Here is a 21,731-nt window from a genome sequence, read left to right as displayed (position 1 = left end):
CTTAGTACGAGGAAATGGAGGAATTTTCGAAATCGTAAAATAATCACATAAACTGGTTTTTTTTAGCAATCACAAATTGCTTATCGTTTTCACTTGACCGTTGAATGACGTCCATCCTTTAAATTTTTAACACACTTTTATTAGCTTCACTTGTATGTTTGTGAGTAACTCTCCTTTGGACTAAGAGCTAGCTGCTTATTACTGTTTGTACATTCCACCACTTTATGAGCGTTCGTAGCCGAGCGGTCTAAGGCGCGGGTCTTCGCTGACGTCCACCTCCGGGAATCATTGGGCGTGCGTTCTGATCCCGTCTGCACCGAAATTAAATTTATAATCTTGCAACTCAATTTTCGTCCACTTTTTGCGATCGGATTCTTTTAAATTTGGAATGCAACCTCAGTCCCGATGACAATGCAATGTTCTATAATCTTGCGACTCAATTTTCGTTCACTTTTTGTGATCGGATTCTTTTAAAATTTGGAATGCAACCTCAGACCCGATGACAATGCAATGTTCTATAATCAAATTAATTTATTAACGATAAGTTATTAGTTTATTCTAATTAACACGCTTTTATTAGCTTAACTTGTATGTTTATGGGTATAACTTTCCTTTGGATAAATAGCCAGTGGCTTATTAGAATTACTTACGACGTACAAATCAGAGCTGCGGAGTGTAACAATGTTTGCACATAAATTTACCAGGAAGCATTCAAAATGTCTGATGCAAATAATGCAATAGAATACTAAGATACATTCCATTATAAAAATCGAACACACGCACAAAAATTTCATTTAAGAGTTACAAGTGTTAGCAATATTTAGTATCTAAATCTTATTTAAAATAAAATAATAGTTTAAAACACTAAAAAAACACGCTTTTAGTAGCAAAATGAACTAAGAAGTAAAAAATAAAATAATAGTTTAAAAAACTAAAAAAACACGCTTTAGTAGCAAAATGAACTAAAAAGTTAAAAATAATCTTTGAGTGACAAGTATATAAAGTAATTGACCAAACACTTAATTTTACTGTAATAGAAAAAAAGCGTGGGGGAGGGGGTTCTTATCGATTGTCTTAAATTTCTTTCACTTGTTATCCATGCAAAAATGTAAATAGGCAGCCCCCCACTTTTTTTTTCTTATTACAGTAAAATTAAGTGTTTGGTCAATTACTTTACATACTTGTCATGCAAAGATTATTTTTAACTTTTTAGTTCATTTTGCTACTAAAGCGTGTTTTTTTAGTTTTTTAAACTATTATTTTATTTTCTATGCTTATGAATGATGCTAGTATCCATGTGCCTCAGAATCGAATTATTTATAAACGACCTTTCGACTTTCTACAATCCTTTTTACGCGAAAACAGTATACAACACACAACATCCAGCATACAGCCTTGGCTTTCATTTGAATTTTGACGTCAAGAGTTCTCAAATGATGATAGCAATAAACGCAATTAGTAAAAGCAAGAAACCCAACGAGTAGGGTCCTATAACAACTCGTGATTGCGAAAAACATAATTTGAATTCAAAATCTCAAAATTCAAACTTTTTTTTTTTTTTTTTTGAACTTTTTCTTCGACTTGTAAAAATTAATTGATACTCGGGTTGTACTAGTAACTCATGACATGTAATCATTTGAACATATTTTATTTAGTTTTCACTTAGTTATAAATATATTTATTTCGGAAATAAGTTCTAATAAAGATGGCAAGTAGGAGATGAAACATTAGACTTAAAATGTTCAAAAATTGAATTTTTTTTTTTTTTTTTTTTGCATTTCGAAAACGTTGCATCAGAACCGAAATTTGCGTAACTGAGATGAGTTGAATCAACTTTTCAGTTGATTCGACGCATTCGAGACAGTGCCAAGCGTTTGCTCTGTTGAGTCAACTCGGTTCGGTTTTAACAACGTTGTGGAGTAGCTGCTTGAATAAATTCGGCTTATTGGAAGAAAAGTTGATTTAACTAAGTTGCCTCGTGTGAAGACAACGAAAAACCCCACTCAACTTGTTTACAGGCAATTTTTTTTAAAAAGTTGATTCAACTAACTGCCCCGGGTGGGGTGTAGGAGGCGGGAGGCCTAACTATAAAAAAAAACATATCAGACCAAAGTAGATCTGTAATAATATTTGCAAGTGCAAATCGTTTATAATGATAACATAACTTACTTTTAATTTAATTAATTAATTAATTTATTTATTTTTTGCTACAGGAGGCACATGTGCCCTCACAGAGAAGCAGGTGGCCACATAGTTCTTGGCGAAGATAAAATTGAAAATAAGCGTGAAATACTTCGAGGTGAGTTCAACAAGTTTGAAACATTTTTTTTAATGACTTTTTAATGACTTTTATATTTTACAGTGAAATTCAAGAATAATGGTGGGGTTTCAAACGTGTGCATTTCTAAGTGTAAAAACAAAACAAAAACGATTTCTTTAATACTTATATCATTCTAAAGATATTCTATGCGTTCCGCTCTGAAAGCCTGAACGATATCACTTCTATACTCAAACTCCTGTAATACAAATTCTACGTCGTGACTGTATTGATCTAATTTTTAACCCCCTACACACAAAGGAAGGGGGTTATAAGTTTGACGTGTCTGTGTATCTGTGTGCGGCATTCTAGCGCCTAAACGGATGGACCGATTTTGAAGAAAAAAAACTTCGTTCGAAAGGAGAGTTGATCGAGAGTGTTCTTAGCTAGGTTGCATCTTTGGATGACATTATTTAACGAAGATATTAATTAAAAACCTCTAAAACGTTTTTCGCGATTTTTTTCATTTAAAACATAGTCAAAAAATTTTTAATTTAATACCAAAATAAAGAGAATTTTGTTCCGCGTCTGATAGAATGTGTTTGGAACTTCCATGTTTCATAGAATTCGAATTATAACGTTTTTTTAAAGCAGATTCTTAATAACGGCTAAGCCTTTATTCAAGCGATTGATAACCGAATTCATTGTTGGCCGACGAGGAAATTAAAAGCAATGATTTAAAATTTTTATCTGTTGCTCTAATTTCTATTTAATAGCAAATAAAATACTCGACATTGATATTTAATAATATAAAGCTTTAAAAAGAATTTTCAATTTTCTCTCTTGATTCTACAGTTGCGACTCAGTCGGGGTTTTTTTTAGTTTTTAATTTTATCGTTGCTTGTTAAGTTTATCAAGATTAGCAGGTAAGGGTACAAACACAGAATCCTTCGCATATCTCTACAGGAGAAAATCACATGGTGTCAGGTCTGGTTCAAAAATGCATGTAGAAAAGAAAAAAGTTTCTCCTAGATACCAGGACAGCCCTAAGTGTTTTTAGACTTGTGGAAGACAATATACTGGAAGAATTTTAGCTTCCTATTTCAACTGAAAGAGGGTCCTCAACCCCCTCTCCCAATATTCAATAGTATGGGGAGGGGGGTTAAAAAAATACTTCGAACTGAAAAGATAATGGTACATATTATAATATACACTAGAAATATGCATATACATTGCAATAAAATAATCATTTACTAAAAAAACAGCTGGGGAAATGAAATGTTTCTAAATTTGAGACATTTTCTACGATACGGCTAATGTTAAATGGAGGGGGTCATTGAGCACCCTCTTAAAATTTGAGCAAGAAGCTAAAACTTTAACAGCATAATACTATTAGTAAGTCTAAAAATAAAAAAAATAGAGGGTGTCTTGGACTCTAGCTGAAAAAAAGGTTTTTTGAAACACCTTAGTGTCCAATCATAAAGTGCTAAATCCCCTCCCCCTGATTTTCATTTCGACTAACTGAATGATGAATAATAAGTAGGAAACGTAAGATAACATGCAGAGGCATCTAGCAGTAGCCAACTGAAACTTTCTCTTTTTCATTCAAGCTCATCAGAGAGTTGCAGGTCTAATATTCCAAAATCGGTGGCCTTATGAAATCCCACCATTCTTTTTGAATTACCCTGTATTAAAGGCGGTTTTTCAATGGGGGGGGGGGGGAGACTTCAGCTCGAGCGACGTTTTTCATATTATTTTACACAGCCGATGCATCCCTAGAGGAATTGCTCGTAATTCGAACAACTGTCTTTTAAGAGCTCGAATTTTGTCAGTCAGTCAATCATAGCGACATTGATGACGTCCTTACCTACAATCAGGGTTCGAAAATATCATGATATTTTCGAAAATATCGAAATTATCCGATATTTTGATATATATATCGGATATTTTGATTTATATCCGATATTTTCAGTCAGCACAAATTAGTCTTTAAAATAGTAAATGAGAATCTTTAATCACTCATTATTTTCTTATATTATTTTTGCAATATGTAGGCTTGAAAGTAATGTTTCTTTTATTATTTATATCTAATATTTTATTTAAACTTTTATCGATTTTAATGGAGTTAATTTAGTATTAGCTGTTTTACTCACTTGTCCTTACTTATACAGTTACAGTGCTGGTAAAAAAAAAATGCATCATCCTCAAATTTTCACAACAATGGGAAAATGTGAGAAGTTTTGGTCGACCGATTAACGATGAATGTATGTGAAATTCTGAAAAACTTATAAAATAAACATTTGACGGAAGAAATCCGATAATTGTTTACGTAGATCGGGGCTGTTTCCGGGTCAAGGCTAACTGCTGACCCCATGCTCATTTTTTCCATTTCTGAACCTGCGTGTGAGTTCAGAGAAAAAAAAATGACTTAACCCCATGTCAATTTAAGTCTAATGGCAGGATAAAGGTTTCTAAATAGTTGCTTACCAGTTTTGCCCTATGGCACGGAGCAGAATCACCCTGGAAATGACGTTTGGAACTGAAGTAAAGTGATCCCGGATAGTAGGAAGCAATTTCTGCTCCTAAATGCCAATATACACCTGAGAGTTTACTGTTCCTTGCACAAAGTGAAGCCTACCAACTCCTTGATCAGAAATACATCCCCAAATCATCTGGGATACGGGATGCTTGACTGCGTGTTGAATGCAGTCGGAATGATTATTCCTCTCCTTTGCGGCGCGGGTGATGATTTTTTTTTACCACCACTGTATATAGTTCAGAACTAAAAAATATGCATTAGTCGGTGCACACTCATTTTCTTTTTTTTTCTGAACAACATTTAATGTTTAACTAGGCACTTTTAATCTGTATAAAATTGTTACATTACTAATAATTTTATAAATCTTTACTAATAATAAAGCAGAAAGTCTCTCTGTCCGGAGGATGTCTGGATGTCTGTAGGATGTCTGTAGGATATCTGTAGGATGTCTGTGACGCGCATAGCGCCTAAACCGTTCGGCCGATTTTCATGAAATTTGGCACAAAGTTAGTATGTAGCATGGGGGTGTGCACCTCGAAGCGATTTTTCGAAAATTCGATGTGGTTCTTTTTTTATTCCAATTTTAAGAAAAAAACTATCATAAATTACGAAATCATCATAACGTGGAACCGTAACATGGGCACAAGCCAATTGGCGAGATACGAAATTATCATAGCGTGGAACCGTAACGTCGGTACAAGCCAATTGGCGAGAAAATTCACCATACATTATTTGTAAATATACAAGCGAACCAAAATACCTTTAATTTTTCTATTACGGGCGAAGCCGTGCGGGTGCCACTAGTATAAAATAAAAAAGGAACATTATGTTACTTTGTTATATTAATGATGTATTAATACATCATAAAAATAGAGTAGATAACTTTTTGGTTATTTTTAATAATAAATGAACAATGTTACTACAATTAATACAATTTTTATATTGAAACTAGTGGTACCCGCACGGCTTTGCCCGCAATAGAAAATTAAAAGGTCTTTTGGTTCGCCTGTATATTTACAAATAATGTATGGTGAATTTTCTCGCCAATTGGCTTGTACCTGTGTTACGGTTCCACGTTATGATAATTTCGTAATTTACTCGTCCATCTTATGATAGTTTTGTTCTTAAAATTTTATTAGAAAAAGAACCACGTCGAATTTTCAAAAAATCGCTTCGAGGTGCACACCCCCATGGTATAAACTAACTTTGGGCAAAATTTCATGAAAGTCGGCCGAACGGTCTAGGCGCTATGCGCGTCACAGACATCCTACAGACATCCAGACATCCTCCGGACAGAGAGACTTTCAGCTTTATTATTAGTAAAGAATACCGTAGTTAAAAAAAAATAACGAAAATATTAAAATATCGTGATATTTTAAAAATAAATACCGGATATATATCGTGATATATATGATGATATATATAGACTGATATATGGATGTCTCACTTGCCACATCGATTAAATTCATAAAACAAAAAGTGTCAAGAAAAGTGATGAAGAAGATGGTGTTATCCAATAGGAGTGAATAGGCCCTCGCGTAGCATTTTCTTCCATCACATGGTCAGAAATGTACTGAACCAAAACTTAAATATAAATTCACATGCTAAGCATTGATTAAGCACTATTAAAGCAGAAATGAGGATTTTTTAAAAAAAGTGGAGTTTATCGATTTGGCAACTGAGGCATCCATATATCGGCGAACCCTGCCTACAATATACATTTGACAAAGACATTTTGGTCTCAAAAAAGGGCAAATGAAGCAGTGAGAAGCAAAGGGATGGAAGTGGCAAAACTAAAAATTTGGAAATAACTAGTAAAAATAGTAGGTGAATCTCTCCTTTGTCTTAGGGCAAGAGATAATACTAGTAACCATGGTAGATTCTATTGCGCATGCGCAGCATGATTTCGAAAAGCTTTTCGATGTAAACATACCTAGGACCTTATCTTTGAACGCGTTTTATTCAAAACTTGAAAATGTTCACTTACATCCCTTTTGCTTCTCACTGCCTCGAATTTTCTTGAAACGTAGCAAAAGATTCTGTCAAAGAGCGGTAAAATAATGATTTTAAATTTCGTACCAAACTGTAGATGTTCTACTCTCTTTTTTTTCACCACGTGATTTTATCTCAGCACACTTGGTATAGGTCTAATAAAAGAAACAGGGGTCAAAAAAAAAAAGTGTGACTTTTAAAAGTTTGGCCATAAGATAATCCTATATTGTTAGTTACAACGTCATATAAAGTGTATTGACAACGAGGTTTTAACCCTTTTGTAAACCATAAGCTTTGCAGTAGGCATTGAAATGTAAAGTACTTTTACAAACTTTTTTTGCCAATATTAAGATTTTGATGCCTCAAATAGCATGAAAAAGATATAATTTATGAAGTGTTTCTGCCGTGGGAAGGTCATAAGCAGTATCTGCAGGAATGAGTTTTTGAGATATTTGAAGAAACGCGTGTCGGATTCCATCCCAACAATAAGGAAATGAATTTGACAATTTTTAGTGCTTTATTTTCAGCGGAAACCAATTTGGCAAGTTTGTACAACAAAGCTAAAGTACAATAGATGATAAAAATGCAAAAAAAATATATATATATATATATATATATATATATATATATATATATATATATATATATATATATATATATAAAGTGCAGATACGGCCTTTTACTTCCTCACGGCAGATTTATACACTATAATTTATAAAATAAATTTTGAGTTTAGGGAACACACCTGCCCAAAACGAGCCTTGTAGGTCAAATAGATATTCATAAAAATTTACTAATTCTAGCTTGTTTACCCACAAGAACAATGGAATGTTTTAGCCGAATAGGGCTGACAACGAATGTGGTCAAATGGGCAATGAAGTCAAGCCATTTAAAATTAGAATAAGTTTATTAATGAAGTCTAAAGCTAATTACTATCGAAACATATCAAAACAAAAGGGTTAGGCATACGCCTCCACGAACATAGGCGATCTACTCACTTCCAAAGCAAATATACAACTGACTTCAAAGGGGAGTGGCTTAAAAATGACGTAATACAAAAAATAAAAGGAAAGCGAATCAAATCATTCAATAAAAAGAAATCACAAGTTTCGCTTCAGGGCTTTTATAACATTGAGCCACGAACCTAAACGGAGGCATAACGTCAACTAGGGTAACTTAACCCTTCACGAGTAACATTGGCCCAACAAACGAAAAGAGATTGCCTATACAGTAGACCCTTGGTTTGTCGCGGGTTTATTTTACGCGGTTTCGATTATACGCGGTTTAAGATTTAACACCTTATTTTGGGTGGATGAGTTTCGGTTTTACGCGGATGCGGCAATGCAAACAGATAAAATTTTCCCCTCTTTCAAAATCCGAACTCCCAAAGATTGCAGATTACGCGTAATCAATTGCATTTTGGCGTGCTAATAATCGAGCTTGGACCAGTGGAGACATTTCATGCTGTTGGTTCTAGAGCTCTTTCCAGAAGTAAAGTTATTAAACTCACAGTCCAGAACTCACTGGAAGAAGCGCTCTTAGGAAGTGACAAAGGAGGCTAAAACCAATGGGGATACCGACGCCGGTGACGCACAACCAAAAACGTTCACATCGAAAATTTTGAGCCATCCTAGACAATAGAAATGATCTTTCTGATTTGTTAGTGAAGGAAGAATTTATCATGGAAATGACGCAAGTGATCATGGATGCATTAATGCTCTGCAAAGAATTACAGAGAAAAATTCTTAATGACTGCCAAAAGACTGTCATTGCCAGCTCCTCTTGATAAACAGAACACGAAATTAATTTATGTTTTCTTTATGCATGTTATGCATAAAAGTCGATATAAGTACACATTCAACTTATTGTGCAATTAGTCATCACTAGAAGGAAGTATTTTGTTATCTGCGGAACCAAAACCCTATTTTAACACTAGTATTAGGTCTCAATTTACGCGGTTTCGATTTCCGTGGAATGTAACCCCCGCGTGAAACAAGGGTCTACTGTACTATATTTAGATATAGGAAAGGGGTTATCATCGGGGATTCCCCGATGGGAGGTCACTGTGACCTCCAAAAAATATCCTTATGGCCAATTCGATCTGGAAATTCGGCAAAATTATCAACATTCGGCGAAAATTGGAGCTCTATTTGGCAACTGAGAATTTCCGTCATCTCAAAAATTAAGTTCTGGGCGCCCCCGATTATCATTTATCCATTTCAAGGGCCTAATAGGTGGCAGCTGCAGCACTGGCTTGACTTTAGTGGTAGCACTCAATGTCTGTTCGTTGAACCAATTTTACCAACAAAGGCCGAAGTAAACCAAGTTGAAAGATGAATAAATTATCTAAACCAAAGTAGTTTAATATTCATCCCTTTGAATAATTATTTTTATTATAAACTAGTGGTACCCGCACGACTTTGCCCGTAGTAGAAAATTAAAAAGTCATTTGGTTCGCCTGTATCTGTTTGGTACAAATAATGGAGGATGAATTTCTCGCCAATTGGCTATGTTCATTTGCTTGCCCATGTTACGGTTCTACGTTATGATAATTTGGTAATTCACTCTTCCACGTTGTGATAATTTGGTAATTCACTCTTCCGCGTTGTGATAATTTGCTGGGTAAAATTTTCTTAAAATTGGACTAGAAAAAAGAACAAAATCGAATTTTCGAAAAATCGCTTCGAGGTTCACACCCCCATGCTACAAACTAATTTTGTACCAAATTTCATAAAAATCGGTCGAACGGTCTAGGCGCTATACGCGTCCCAGAGATCCTGACACAGATCCAGACAGACTTTCAGCTTTATTATTAGTAAAGAGTAAAGATAAAGATAAAGATTTTTGTTTTCCTCGCATAATAAAAATATTAAGTCTTTAATTTTAAATGTTAAATTAAAAAAAATCAATCGTGCGATATTTAGTTTAATTTAGTCTATTTGTTTCGCAATAGTATTCCTCAAGTATGTGCTAAAAAGTTATAAATAACAAAATTTGTGTTATATTTTAATTAATCTCTGAATTTAAACTGAAAAGGGATTGTCATTAAACATACTCTTTTCGTTAAAGGTTGTACAAAAAGCATTTTGCCACATAATTTTCACTTTTTTTTTCTCTTCAGTTCTGCTCATGACATTTACAAAAAAAAAAATCGTACTACATTGCTTTAATTTTAGAAAATAATTGTAGCATCAGCCTCAAAATTAACATATGATAATTATGGACTAGAAACATGAGCGGTTAATCTGCAAATATGAATTATTCTTAACTAAAGACTTATTTCCCGACTCATTTTATTAAATTCCTTTCAAATGCAAATATCTATAACACAAAAGTAGCATCATCTTTATTCGTCAAAACAATAGGTAAAAAATTATTTATTTGGAATCAACTTTCCGGACTCTACAAAATATTACAAAAGTCACATTTAAAACATTAAAAAAAAAATTGTTTTAGCAAATTTTAAGATATTAACACTTATTAATTGTTATTAATTTCCTTATTTTAAAAGAGAGACGGCAAAGGAGACGATGGAGCTTATCTAAGAGTAAATCAGAAGAGTCACTACTATCTGCGACAAAAAGACTAGAAAGACAATCTCTTGGTGACGTAACGAATATTGCAACAGCATTAACTGTCGAAGATAAAGGTAATAGCCAAAGTTTAATCGCAAATGGTGACTCGAGTTGGTCAGCTAAACAAATTCCGAGAACTAAACCTATAAGAAGGCCGGATAATCTTAGATCAGAAGGAAATGCAGATTTTACAACGATTCACCAACAAGACTTTCAGACGAAGTCTTCAAAGATTCAGCTAATACATCCTGCGAGTGAATCCAACGCCCGAGAAGCAACAGAACAATCTTGGAATCGAAGACAGGTATCAAAAACGCGAAAGATAGTTAAGAAAGACAATCTGACTTTATCGGGTCCACTGAATTTGGAAACGACAAACAATGCTGTTTTTAACGAAAATGTATTTAGAAAGAAATCGGAAGAAGAACTGGATAACAGTGAGCCTTTTAATAGACCAAGAACATCGTTAAAACTAAGCGGCGAATTCCAATCTGATAGCTCTTATCAGCAAGCTTTCACACCAAAACGTGCTAGTGATAATTTTAAAGTGAAGAAAGGTACTAGTCGAAGTCATTTGAAGCCCGAAGGTGAAATGATATTCGATACCACATCACTAGATTACAAGGCCACCGCCTCAAACATCCATTCTGAGGACCTAGTTGCACTGAAGCCGAAAAACGCCAGACCGCAAAGTGAAATTAAAATACCAACCGGACCGATATCAGATGAAACAACAGCTGTGAACGACTTCAAACGTTGGAAAGTTGGAAAACCGTTGAGACACAAGCCATCTGATACATTTCAACTAAATGATGGCTCCGAAACAAATGGTTTCAGAACAGAGAGTATGGCATTTGCAGATTTAGATGGTTCCCAAATGAGGCACCTGTCCGAACGCATTGCCCAGAAACCGAAAGACAACCTTATTTCAGAAGGCGACTTTACTTTTGAAACAACACAGGACACGGATTATTCCCCATCAAAGCTAGCTCAACAGTCTTCTGAGGCACTTTCTGATCACCAAGAAGTGAAAGCAGCTGAAATAAGGACTTTTGAAAATGGCTTTGCGGGTGAAAGGAACGAAGCCGTTGAAACTACAGAAGCACATGGAACAGAAAATACTACTGATTATAAATCTGCAGAAGCTGCTTCAGTTGAAGCTAAATCTTTCCAAGATCAAGAATTTGCTGGAAGAAATGAAAATCATGTAGAGACTATTACAAATGGAAGGTTAAAAGATCAAACTGTACAAGAGAGCATGCCAGTGGAAGAGTATATGCATGGATACGAAGAAAATGAAGAACACTATCTAACATGGGATGAAATCCGTCCTAAACCTATAAGACCACACAGTAATTTAAGGCAAGAAGGAGAGATGCAATTTAACACAACTAATCGCAGTGAGTTTGTTGAGAGATCCTCGGAAAGAGTGAAAGGTATTCGGCCAAAAACTACGACTAAAGTGTTCGAGGGAGACTTCGATGCCACTACTATGAATCAAATAATGTTCTCCAGTGAACAAGCAGAAAAAGCAATTCCCATAAGACCAAGAAGTAATCTCCACGTCGAAAAAGGAGATTTTGTTGATGAAACCACTACTGCAAAAGAATTTCAGCAGTGGGAAATAAATCGTCCTGCTCCTATTGTACCGAAGTCAAGTCTTACTCAAGAAGGTTTGATTGATTTTACTACAACGAATAAGACTGAGTTTGAAGAAAAGCACCCGGAAAAAGTTTATCCCATTCGACCAACAACTACAAATAAAATATCTGGAGATTTGAATTTAACAACAACAAGTCGAGAAATGCATGCTGAATATCCAATAGAAAGAGTTCAGAAAATTGTTCCGCAACCCAATCTGAGAATGAGTTCTGGTGCAATTGACTTTGAAACAACGAGTAAAGCGCAGTTTCAAGACTGGAACGCAGACAGACCAAAACCGATCCGACCGGTACCAAATTTACGGCAAGAAGGCTCTATTGATTTTACAACTATGAACCAGATGCAGTTTGACCGGAAACCTATGGAAAAACTTCAGCAGTTTCGTCCAAAAACGTCCTCAAAAATCACTGGTGATTTTGACGGCACTACAACTAACCAAGTAATGTTCGAAACACAAGCTTATAAGAGGCCCGAAATGATAAAACCAAGAAATAATTTAGAGGTTGAAAGAGGAAAATTTTCCAGTGACACAACAAATCAAGTAGAATTTCAAGCTTGGAAACGTGCTAAACCAGAGGCAATAACACCGAGAAGTCAACTTAATCATCAAGAAGGCGAGATGGATTTCACAACTACGAATCAATTACAATATGCAGCTAAAAGTGTAAACCGAGTGTCAGAAATAAGACCAAAAAGTGATCCAAAAATAACTGGCTCTTTTGATGACACTACAATAAACCGTCTCATGTTTCAGAATATTCCAACAGAAAGACCTCGACAAATAAGACCAAAAACAAATTTAAAGCTTGAGCAAGGGTCTTTTAACAATGAAACCATTAACCAAACAGAATTTCAAACGTGGGATTATTCAAGGCCGTCTCCAATTAAACCTCGTAGCAGTTTGCGACAAGAGGGTGACTTAGATTTTACAACCATGAATAAAATGCAATTTGAGGGTAAAATGGGAGAAAGAATGCCACAAGTACGACCAACTACAGCCACACGGATTGTTGGAGAAGGCGATTTCGATGCCACTACTACCAACCAGATTATGTTTCCGAACAAAACAGTCGAAAAAGTGAGAGGGAAAAGACCCTCTACTAATCTTCATTTAGAAAAAGGAAAATTTAATGGAGAGACAACAGCTCGAAGAGAATTTCAGCACTGGAACACAAATAGACCAGACGCCATTGTGCCAACATCAAATCTAACTCAGGAAGGGTCAATGGATTTCACCACGTTAAACCAAATTGATTTCGAGGAAAAACCAATGACAAAAGTGGATAAGATAGTGCCTCATGCTTCTTCTCCTGTAACAGGAGATTTTGACGGAACGACCACTAACCAGATCATGTATCAAACGGTTCCAATCGAAAAAGTTCGGGATATAAGGCCACGGGATAACTTACGAATCCAAAGCGGGGAATTTAGTAGTGAAACCACTAACTTGAAAGATTTCGGTTACAAACCATCAAACAAACCAGAACCTATAAAACATCAGCCAAGTCTTGCCCAGCAAGGAGATTTCGATTTCATAACATCTAATCAGATTGAGTTTGAAGAAAAACCACTCGACAGACCTAAACGAATGAGGCAAAGAACTCTAACGCAAACATTAGATGGTCAATTTCATTCAACTTCAACGAATCAAGAGATGTTTGAAGCTCAAACTATGGAAAAAACTAGCGAAATAAGGCCAAGCAACAATATTCAAATGAACGAAGGATTGTTTCAAGGCACCACGACTACAAGCGATGAGTACAGGCAGTGGGTAGCAGAGAAACCAAAAGCATATCAACTCGTCACATCTCTGAAGCACGAAGGTGACATGAATTTTGAGACAACGAACCGTTCGGAATTCGGAGAAAAGTCTTTTGATAAAGTGCAACAAATCCGTCCAAAAACTACTAATAAAACTGAAGGGAAATTCACAGCAACTACAACTAATCAAGCTATGTTTCAACAGCACGAAAAGTTAGAACGCGTGAAACCAATTCGCCATGAAAACAATCTGCATGTTGAAGCAGGTAAATTTTCGAACGAAACAACATCTAACAGAGAGTACAAACAATGGGTGAGAATGGAAAATACGCAAGTAAGAAGAAAGAAATTAAATGCTGCTGGAATACAAACGCAAGGAAAAGACTCAAATGGCATAGACGAAAATCAGAAGGCTGAAAACGCAGAAGATCATCAGCTTTGGAAGTTGAAAGCTCTAAGTTTGGAAGCGGGGGAAGATACTTCCCAACCAACTAATGAAAAGCAAAAGGCTGAAGACAGCACATTGCAACAATCGGTGGTATTACATCCTGATGATGAAAACTCGAAACAGGATGTTGAAGGTTCGAATCAACATATTGAAGCGGAATCTCAAAACGAAATAGCTCATTCTACTGAAGTCACCCAAAAAACTACTTATCGAGATGTTTCAACAGTAATGGCGGACTATGGAGGCAAACTAGCTCCCAGAGTGAAGGCTATTCGACCCGATGTGAATTTAAAACCAGGCGGAAGCATGTCTTTTGCAACAACATCAAAAACAGATTTCACTCAGGCTGACATAGCTGCTGCTTCAGTCGATATGCAGTCAGCTGTACAAAATGGAGTCAGTGAAAGATCAGATGTGCAAGACATAATGAATGGAGAAACCGTTAAAGAAAGTAGTGGAGAAACCGAAGGCCATGTTGCACTAAACGAGGCACAGGGAACAATTTCTCAGTCTTCTGAATCGCAAGACATTTATCAGACAGCATCTCAATCGTCACAACACTTGCGTACACGAGCACCGAAACGTTACAAGCCAGATGACAATTTGAAGATAGACTTAGTACCATTTGAAGGTGCCTCGACTACAAAGTCAGAGTACAAGAAATGGGAAGCTAGACGTTCATCTTCAAAGAGACGCGGCGAGTCGTTGAAACAGGAAGGGGAAATGGAGTTTGAGACGACATCACATGATTATTCAGTTAATAAGGATTATTTCTCGAATAGACGGGAGATGCAGTTAAGGTAAGTCGATTTTGTGTATATATTGTATTTGATTCATATTTGAATTTTGCTTGAAGTCGTAGGTCATAAATGTGTGATAAAATTTTGATTATGCCTTGAAATATCTTGCCGGTGGAGAGGGAGACTGGGATTGAGAGAGACTGCACTGGGATTAGTTATTTTATGAGCAGTGCGTCATACTGCTATGGAAAGGTAAAGGAATCTGCAGAAATGAATTTTTGAGATAGTTGAAGAAACGCGTTTTGGATTCAGTACTGACAATAGCAAAATGCTGGAATTTGACGCTCTTTTTGCGCTTAATTTTCAGCGGAAACCAACTCAGTAAGCTTGTACAGTAAAGCTCAAGTACAATAGATGGCAAAAATGCAAAATTAATAAACAAATAAAACTAAAAGCTTGCAGATACTGACCTTTATTTTCCCATGGTAGTATAAATCATAAACATGTTTAAGCAAGTCTCTCGTAGGTAAACCCGCAGATGAACAAACATTGACGACATTGTTAACTAAAGTTCAAAATGTTGTTGCCTCTTGTTTTATATGATGGCGAAAGAAGAACGTGGAAGAAGAAAAACTGCAAACGGCTCACGTTAAAGAGTGGTGGAAAATTCTCCATTACCCATCAAATCAAGAACATCGAGGAAATTGTCGAATCGTCTGTGAATTTCGGCTAGGGTCTAGACATTAAGGTCAAGAATATGTTTGGGGGAAATCTGTAATATTAGAGATACGATCAGAAGTACTAAAAAAAACTGAAACTGCCTTTAAAATTTGGTCCAGAGCAAAAATTGAGCAAACTTTAAAAGTTTTTTATTACAAGTTTATAAATATCATTCAGATGTGACCATTTCTTTCTGAGAAGCTAGATAAAAAAAAATTTTTATGGTTCAGACAAATTTTAGTCAGATTGATAAGTTCGTTAAATTTGAAGTAAGTTTAGTGAAAGCCAAAAATATATTTATAACGTTAATTTCAAGTTCGTCTTACAGAGCACATTCATTGAAAGAAATTTGGCGATAACATAGAAAGATTGTTCAGTTTGATCTGACTGAGAGCATTGGCAAAATCCTGAATCTTTGACTGAACTGTGTTCGACTTCCGATAGAGAACTTAGAATGACTTTAATACAATTCAGTTAAGTCGCCAGTGTTATATATAGGAATATAGGGGCAAAAATGTGCGCTAGCTACACCATAGGACATAAGCGAAACTTTAAAACGGTAGGTCTCAAGGGGGTTCCGGTCTTGAAAGTATGCAATTTCGCAATGTGAAACATAAGGAGATAAATTCAAAGTTTCAAAAAATTTACTAGCTTTAACTGAAAAATGAACGGATTTTTTCTTAACTGTACTTGACCCATTGCTCACTTCCGAGGATTCTTGAATCCTTAGACAAAATTTGTCAATTCCGACGATTCTTTCTTCGCTGCGTCGGAAACTCATGCTCAACTCTCACGAAACTTCAGCCAATTTGACGAAAAGTTTAATCGGAGCATTTTTCACGAAGCCATTTAGTCAAATACGGTAAAATTTTCGTGAGATTTGGGGGTGCATTTCCGAGCGTGTTCTAAATTCTCTAAATCTTACTCTGATTTTGTCAAAAATGTTCAGTTTTAAATTACTCAATAATTTACAACTTTTTGTCCTTTTTTGCACAGGAACAAGGAAGCTCAAAAAAGCAGTCTAGCGGAAAATGGTGGTATGGAGTTTTCGACGACAGCCAACACTTCATACACCGGTAACGCGGGCTCAAGGAGCAAGAATTTAAGGCCTAGATCTTCATTTAAACTAGGAGGTTACGAACCTCGAGAAACTCCTACGAACACAAGCCGGTCAAACCCTGAAACTGGGGCAGACCATACGTCTACATCTAGGGCATCGTACGTCGGACATACCACCAACAGACCATCAAGAGCGCAACGGCCAACAACAAGTCAGAAAGTTGGACAGGGACATTTCGAAGGACAGACTACAACTCGTAGCTCTTTTAAAATCCCAGTGGAACAGGTGGAAAAAACCAAGACGATAAAACCACAGAACCACAACATCCTGGCTACTGAAAACGGATTCACTGGTGACACCACGTACAGGAAGAGCTTCGAGACTAAAGGTGATTGTCATTGTCCTGTTATTGACTTGCAAACGGGCCGGTCGGGGCTGGCATTCAATGAAGAAAGAAATGGACATATCTTCTATGCCCCAAAAGTACACGGTTGATTGAAAACATTTAGCAGATGTGTACTTTTTAAACTCATAAATTCACGATGAACTCGATACATCTTCATTTGAAAGTCAGTGCATATCCATATTCACCAGATATTTAGACCCTCGGTCGGGCAGCCAAACCGCCGGTCGAATCCTTTTTCAACTAAAAAGCAGGCTTCAATCTGCGGCTCAGGTAAATCAGACCAGTGATCTAAACCACCGATTGAAGCCTTCTTCAACTAATAAAGAGCCTTTAATCGGCGGTTCAGGTGTCTTGCCTGGTTCACCAGACAATTCGACCCTCGGTCGGACAGCCAAACAGCCGGTCTTAACCTTTTTCAAGCAATAAGGAGACTTAAACCTGTTGTTCTGGAGTCTGGCCGAGAGTCGAATAATCTGGTGAATACGTGAGCTAATCAATTACAAACATATTTCACGTCAACGAATAACATATTTAAGCAAGTGTCAGTTTGTTGATAAGAACTTGTAAAACTTTGTACATTTTTAAGACTTTGAACACCAATCATCCATGAATTGTTTTACTAAAAACTTTCGGTTTTCATCATAATTACTACCTTACTTCGCTTGATACACAAACGTGATGAGTTACTTTTGACCCAATTTAATGCATCAATTTGTATTAAGTGTATAAAGCTTTATTAATGATATCTAACTAAAACTAATGTTTCCTAAAGCAATCAACTTCTTTCGCAAGAAGGGTAGGAAGTAAATTTAAAAAAAAAATCGAAGTTCGCCAAAACTCTGCAGTGCTTTATCCTTTTATTAACATTCAAAGAGAAAGTCACATTAAAATCTAGGGGAAAAAATCCTCCAAAAATTAAACAGCTAAATTAAAAAAAAGAAATGCGTTGAAAATGTATTTTCAATATTACAAATGTAAACGATCAAAGTAAAATAAGTATTTTGATTGAAAAAAATGATTTCAGAATTAAAGCAAAGGGGTGTAAGCGCCAAATTTAAAAAAAATTGAGATAACTAGTACAACTCGTAGGTGAAGCTCTCCTCCGTTTTGGGGTAAGGGACTATAGTGGTTGCAATGGTAAGTACTTCTAAACAGCATGAATTTTGTCCGTATTCATCAGACGATTCGACCCTCGGTTATTCAGCTAAACGGCAGGTCAAAGCCTTCTTCAACCAATAGCGGCCTTTTTCACCAGCCAAGTTAAACCTCAGTCAGACATCTGAACCACTGAGTAAGTAATGCTTCTGATCGGTTGAAGAAGACTTCGATTGATAGTTCGGGTATCTAGTATGACTGAATTTCAATTTGACTGAGTGACTGTAAGAGAAAGCTTCAATCTGCAGCTCAGATACCTGATCGAGAGTCGATTGGTCAGGTGAATACCAGCGAACTTCAGAAAAAACCTTATCCATTCGCAATTCTAGAGCATGATTACGCTACCTTGCGGTGATTTGAGAAACTAACGACAGAGGTAAAACATTCCATTTCACGTTTTTCCGTTGTGGTAAAGTCTATGCTTCTGACAGTTTATGATTGTCATTTCAAAAGAATAAAAAAGAAAAAACCCCATAAACAAGGTTGAAAATTACTGTCATTCATTAAGCTTAAAAGCAGGCTATAAGTTTTGGCATTTGTTTGCCTCTTTAAGCTGCCATTAGCCAGAGACTGCAACGCCTCCTATATTTTATTTTTAATTTGGAACGTCGATTAAGCACCTACTTACAGAGTGAACTTTGCATGCGTTTCACTCAAAACTTTAAAAAGTCAACTTTCATTCCTTTGCTTTTCAATCCTCAACTGTGAACTTGAAAATTCATTTTTAAATAACAAGAAATGAAATTGGAAACATTAGTTTATTCTGTGAACACGATTCCACAACTTTCTTCGCAGTGCTCAGATTTAAATTTTCAAGCTGTGTAGAAGTTTTAAAAATAGCACTACAACGAATCGTGGGAATTTTACTTCTTCCACAAAAGTAACTGCAAAGGGAAAGAATTACGAAATCTACGACATTTTGTAGAGAAGATTGCAACTACAAAAACATTACATTCCTCAAGATTATCTTTGGCAACAATGGAGTGAAAAGCGCATTTTTGTACTATAGAGGCTTCCATTTTTAAGGTTCTAATAACTCTGAAGTCCATGTTGACGCCACCCCATTAATAAAAGCATAAAACGTATAATAAGAAACTTTCGTGATCAAAAAGCGTGAATAGAAAGCTTTTCTGTTTTATTTTTCTCTTTTCAGAAACAGTACTCGGCAGTTAAATACAGTAAAACCTGTAAAGTTGACCACCCTTGTAAGTTGACCACCGGCTTATGTTGACCGCTTTTGTCGGGAACGGAATTAGTCCTATCTTATATAATGAAGGAAAACCTCTGTAACTTGACCACCTCTCTATCTTGACCACCTGTCTATCTTGACCACTAATGTACACAAAATTTGGTTTGGAGTATTGTAAAGAACCCTTTGTAAGTTGACCACTTTGTTTATTTTTTAAAACTTAATCAAGCAAATTCTATTATTATATTTTTATTTCTTTTTTATGGCTTTGCACGAATAATTTTACTGCTTTGATGCAGGATTGCCAACTGCTCCGCATCTTGCAGAGTTGCTCCGCAAAGGTCTGGTTGTGCTTAAGAGTAAAGTAATTTATTTCTGGAGCAAGGGATTAAAAGATAGAACATTTTCATTTTCAATTGCCTTTATAAACTAGGGGAGTCCAGCTTGTTTCTCTTTGTGTTATAAATTTTACATAAAATGATTTCAAAAAGAAAGTTAGTAGAACTTGAGATTGATAAAAAGTATGAAATATTAAAATTAATTGAAAAGAGGGAAAGCAAGAGAAAATTAGCTGACACAAATGGAATTTGGAATTCCTAAAACTACAGTGTCTAATATAGTAAAACACGAGGGGAAAAAACAAAAATATTTGAATAACATTTTTAATTATTGTTTCAAAGTAATGTTAAACAATGAAAGGGAGTTGAACAGAAAGAGTAAGTGTGAATTAATCGTAAAATGAAGACATGATGCAAGAAATGACAAAAAAAGAGAAGGAAAAAAAACAGTATTACCCTTTATAAGTTGACCACCTGTCTAAGTTGACCACCAAAATACTGCACCGCAAGTGGTCAACTTACACAGGTTTCACTGTATGACGTACATATAAAGTTAACTCTGACTTCTCATTGTCATTCCCAACTTCGTAAGGAAATCTACGAGACCCTCTTACGGTAAAAAACCATATAAGGGGAGCTTTTTGTAGTAAATAAGTTTTACTTCAATCTAAGCTCCAGCACATTTCGCAAGAGATGAATCTATTATTATTTTGTAACTTGGGAAAACACATTTTTTTAATCAAATTTCCTTTTAGAAAGAAACATAAAAATTTCACATATCGGAAATTGCATAATAGCTCCTTAACTTCACCCTCTGAAGTATAAGTCGAGACATTATGTATACTTTAAGTATGATTATAGTTCAAATATATTGAGAAACTTATCCAAATTCATATGATTTACTGAACTTAAAAGTCATTCAAAATAATTTTGAATGTGTGTATTGTCCTTTTTAAATAAGGGATATTTTGAGGTATAAGGATCGATTATATGCAGAAGTATAACAAGAATATTTTCTGCGCGGGGGAGGGGGGGGGGCAATCACTAATACTTAATTATTAAATCAGTGGTTTCCTACCAGTGGGGAAATAATTATAAGGGAGGGGGGCAGGCAACTATTTACCAACATATCATTTTTAATGCGCAGAAAATAATAATTAGGTATCAAAAAATAAAAATTAATTAAAATGTTATCGCTGTAGCATTCGGATTTGAGCGCCCTCACTAAGAGCATCGATATGTTTCTAATTTCATCACGGTTTGAGAAAAATTCAGCTTAAAAAAAACAAGCTTACCCATCGCATTAATCTCGTATTAATATTTCAACTAATTTTAAATATCTTATGTTTCTGTACTTTTGTATCAGTTGTTAATATACTAAAAATATCAGTACTCATAAAATAAGATTAAATATATGTTTCAGAGCATATAACCTATTTTATATAAAATATGGTAGTTTTTAACTTAAAAAAGTGTAACTTCAGGATAAAAATTATAAAATTGGATCTTAGCAAAATTCAAGGGCGCATAATTATTAATTTGTGAAAAAAGAGGGGCGAGGGTATGAAAAGTTTGGAAATCTTTGCATTAAATAACTTCAAGATGTTCCAAAAAACAGAAAAATTGAACTTAAAAGTTTCTTGGAAGTCAAACATCTATCTCCATTGAAAATTTTCGGAATAAAGGCAATTTGTATCAGGTAGGAATTTGCTAATAACCATCTTAATTTCCTTTAGATAGTTTTTATGCGCCGTTTCCATCTTCCTTACACTGCTTTAGACAAGTAGGAAACTGCTTACTAGAGTGAAGTATAGCGCAATTGTACAATTGCATTAGGGCCTCCTAAGCTATGAAGGTCTAGTGAGATACATTCTGAAAACGTCTAAAGG

The 21,731-nt window shown here is 35.5% G+C and overlaps 1 protein-coding gene across 1 annotated transcript; it reads left to right on the top strand.

Moving 5' to 3' along the window:
• Positions 1 to 2,220: 2,220 nt before the first annotated feature.
• LOC129225041 (uncharacterized) lies at positions 2,221 to 17,348 on the top strand. Its single transcript, XM_054859587.1, has 4 exons — positions 2,221 to 2,299; positions 10,300 to 15,034; positions 15,370 to 15,379; positions 16,698 to 17,348. The coding sequence occupies exons 1-4, from the start codon at positions 2,221 to 2,223 to the stop codon at positions 17,247 to 17,249; spliced, it is 5,376 nt and encodes a 1,791-aa protein (XP_054715562.1). The 3' UTR covers positions 17,250 to 17,348.
• Positions 17,349 to 21,731: the final 4,383 nt, after the last annotated feature.

This window comes from Uloborus diversus, chromosome 6, assembly GCF_026930045.1.
Source record: "Uloborus diversus isolate 005 chromosome 6, Udiv.v.3.1, whole genome shotgun sequence".
Classification (NCBI taxonomy): domain Eukaryota; kingdom Metazoa; phylum Arthropoda; class Arachnida; order Araneae; family Uloboridae; genus Uloborus; species Uloborus diversus.
The sequence above is the reverse complement of the archived record's forward strand: the minus strand, read 5'-3'. Positions and strand labels throughout refer to the sequence as shown.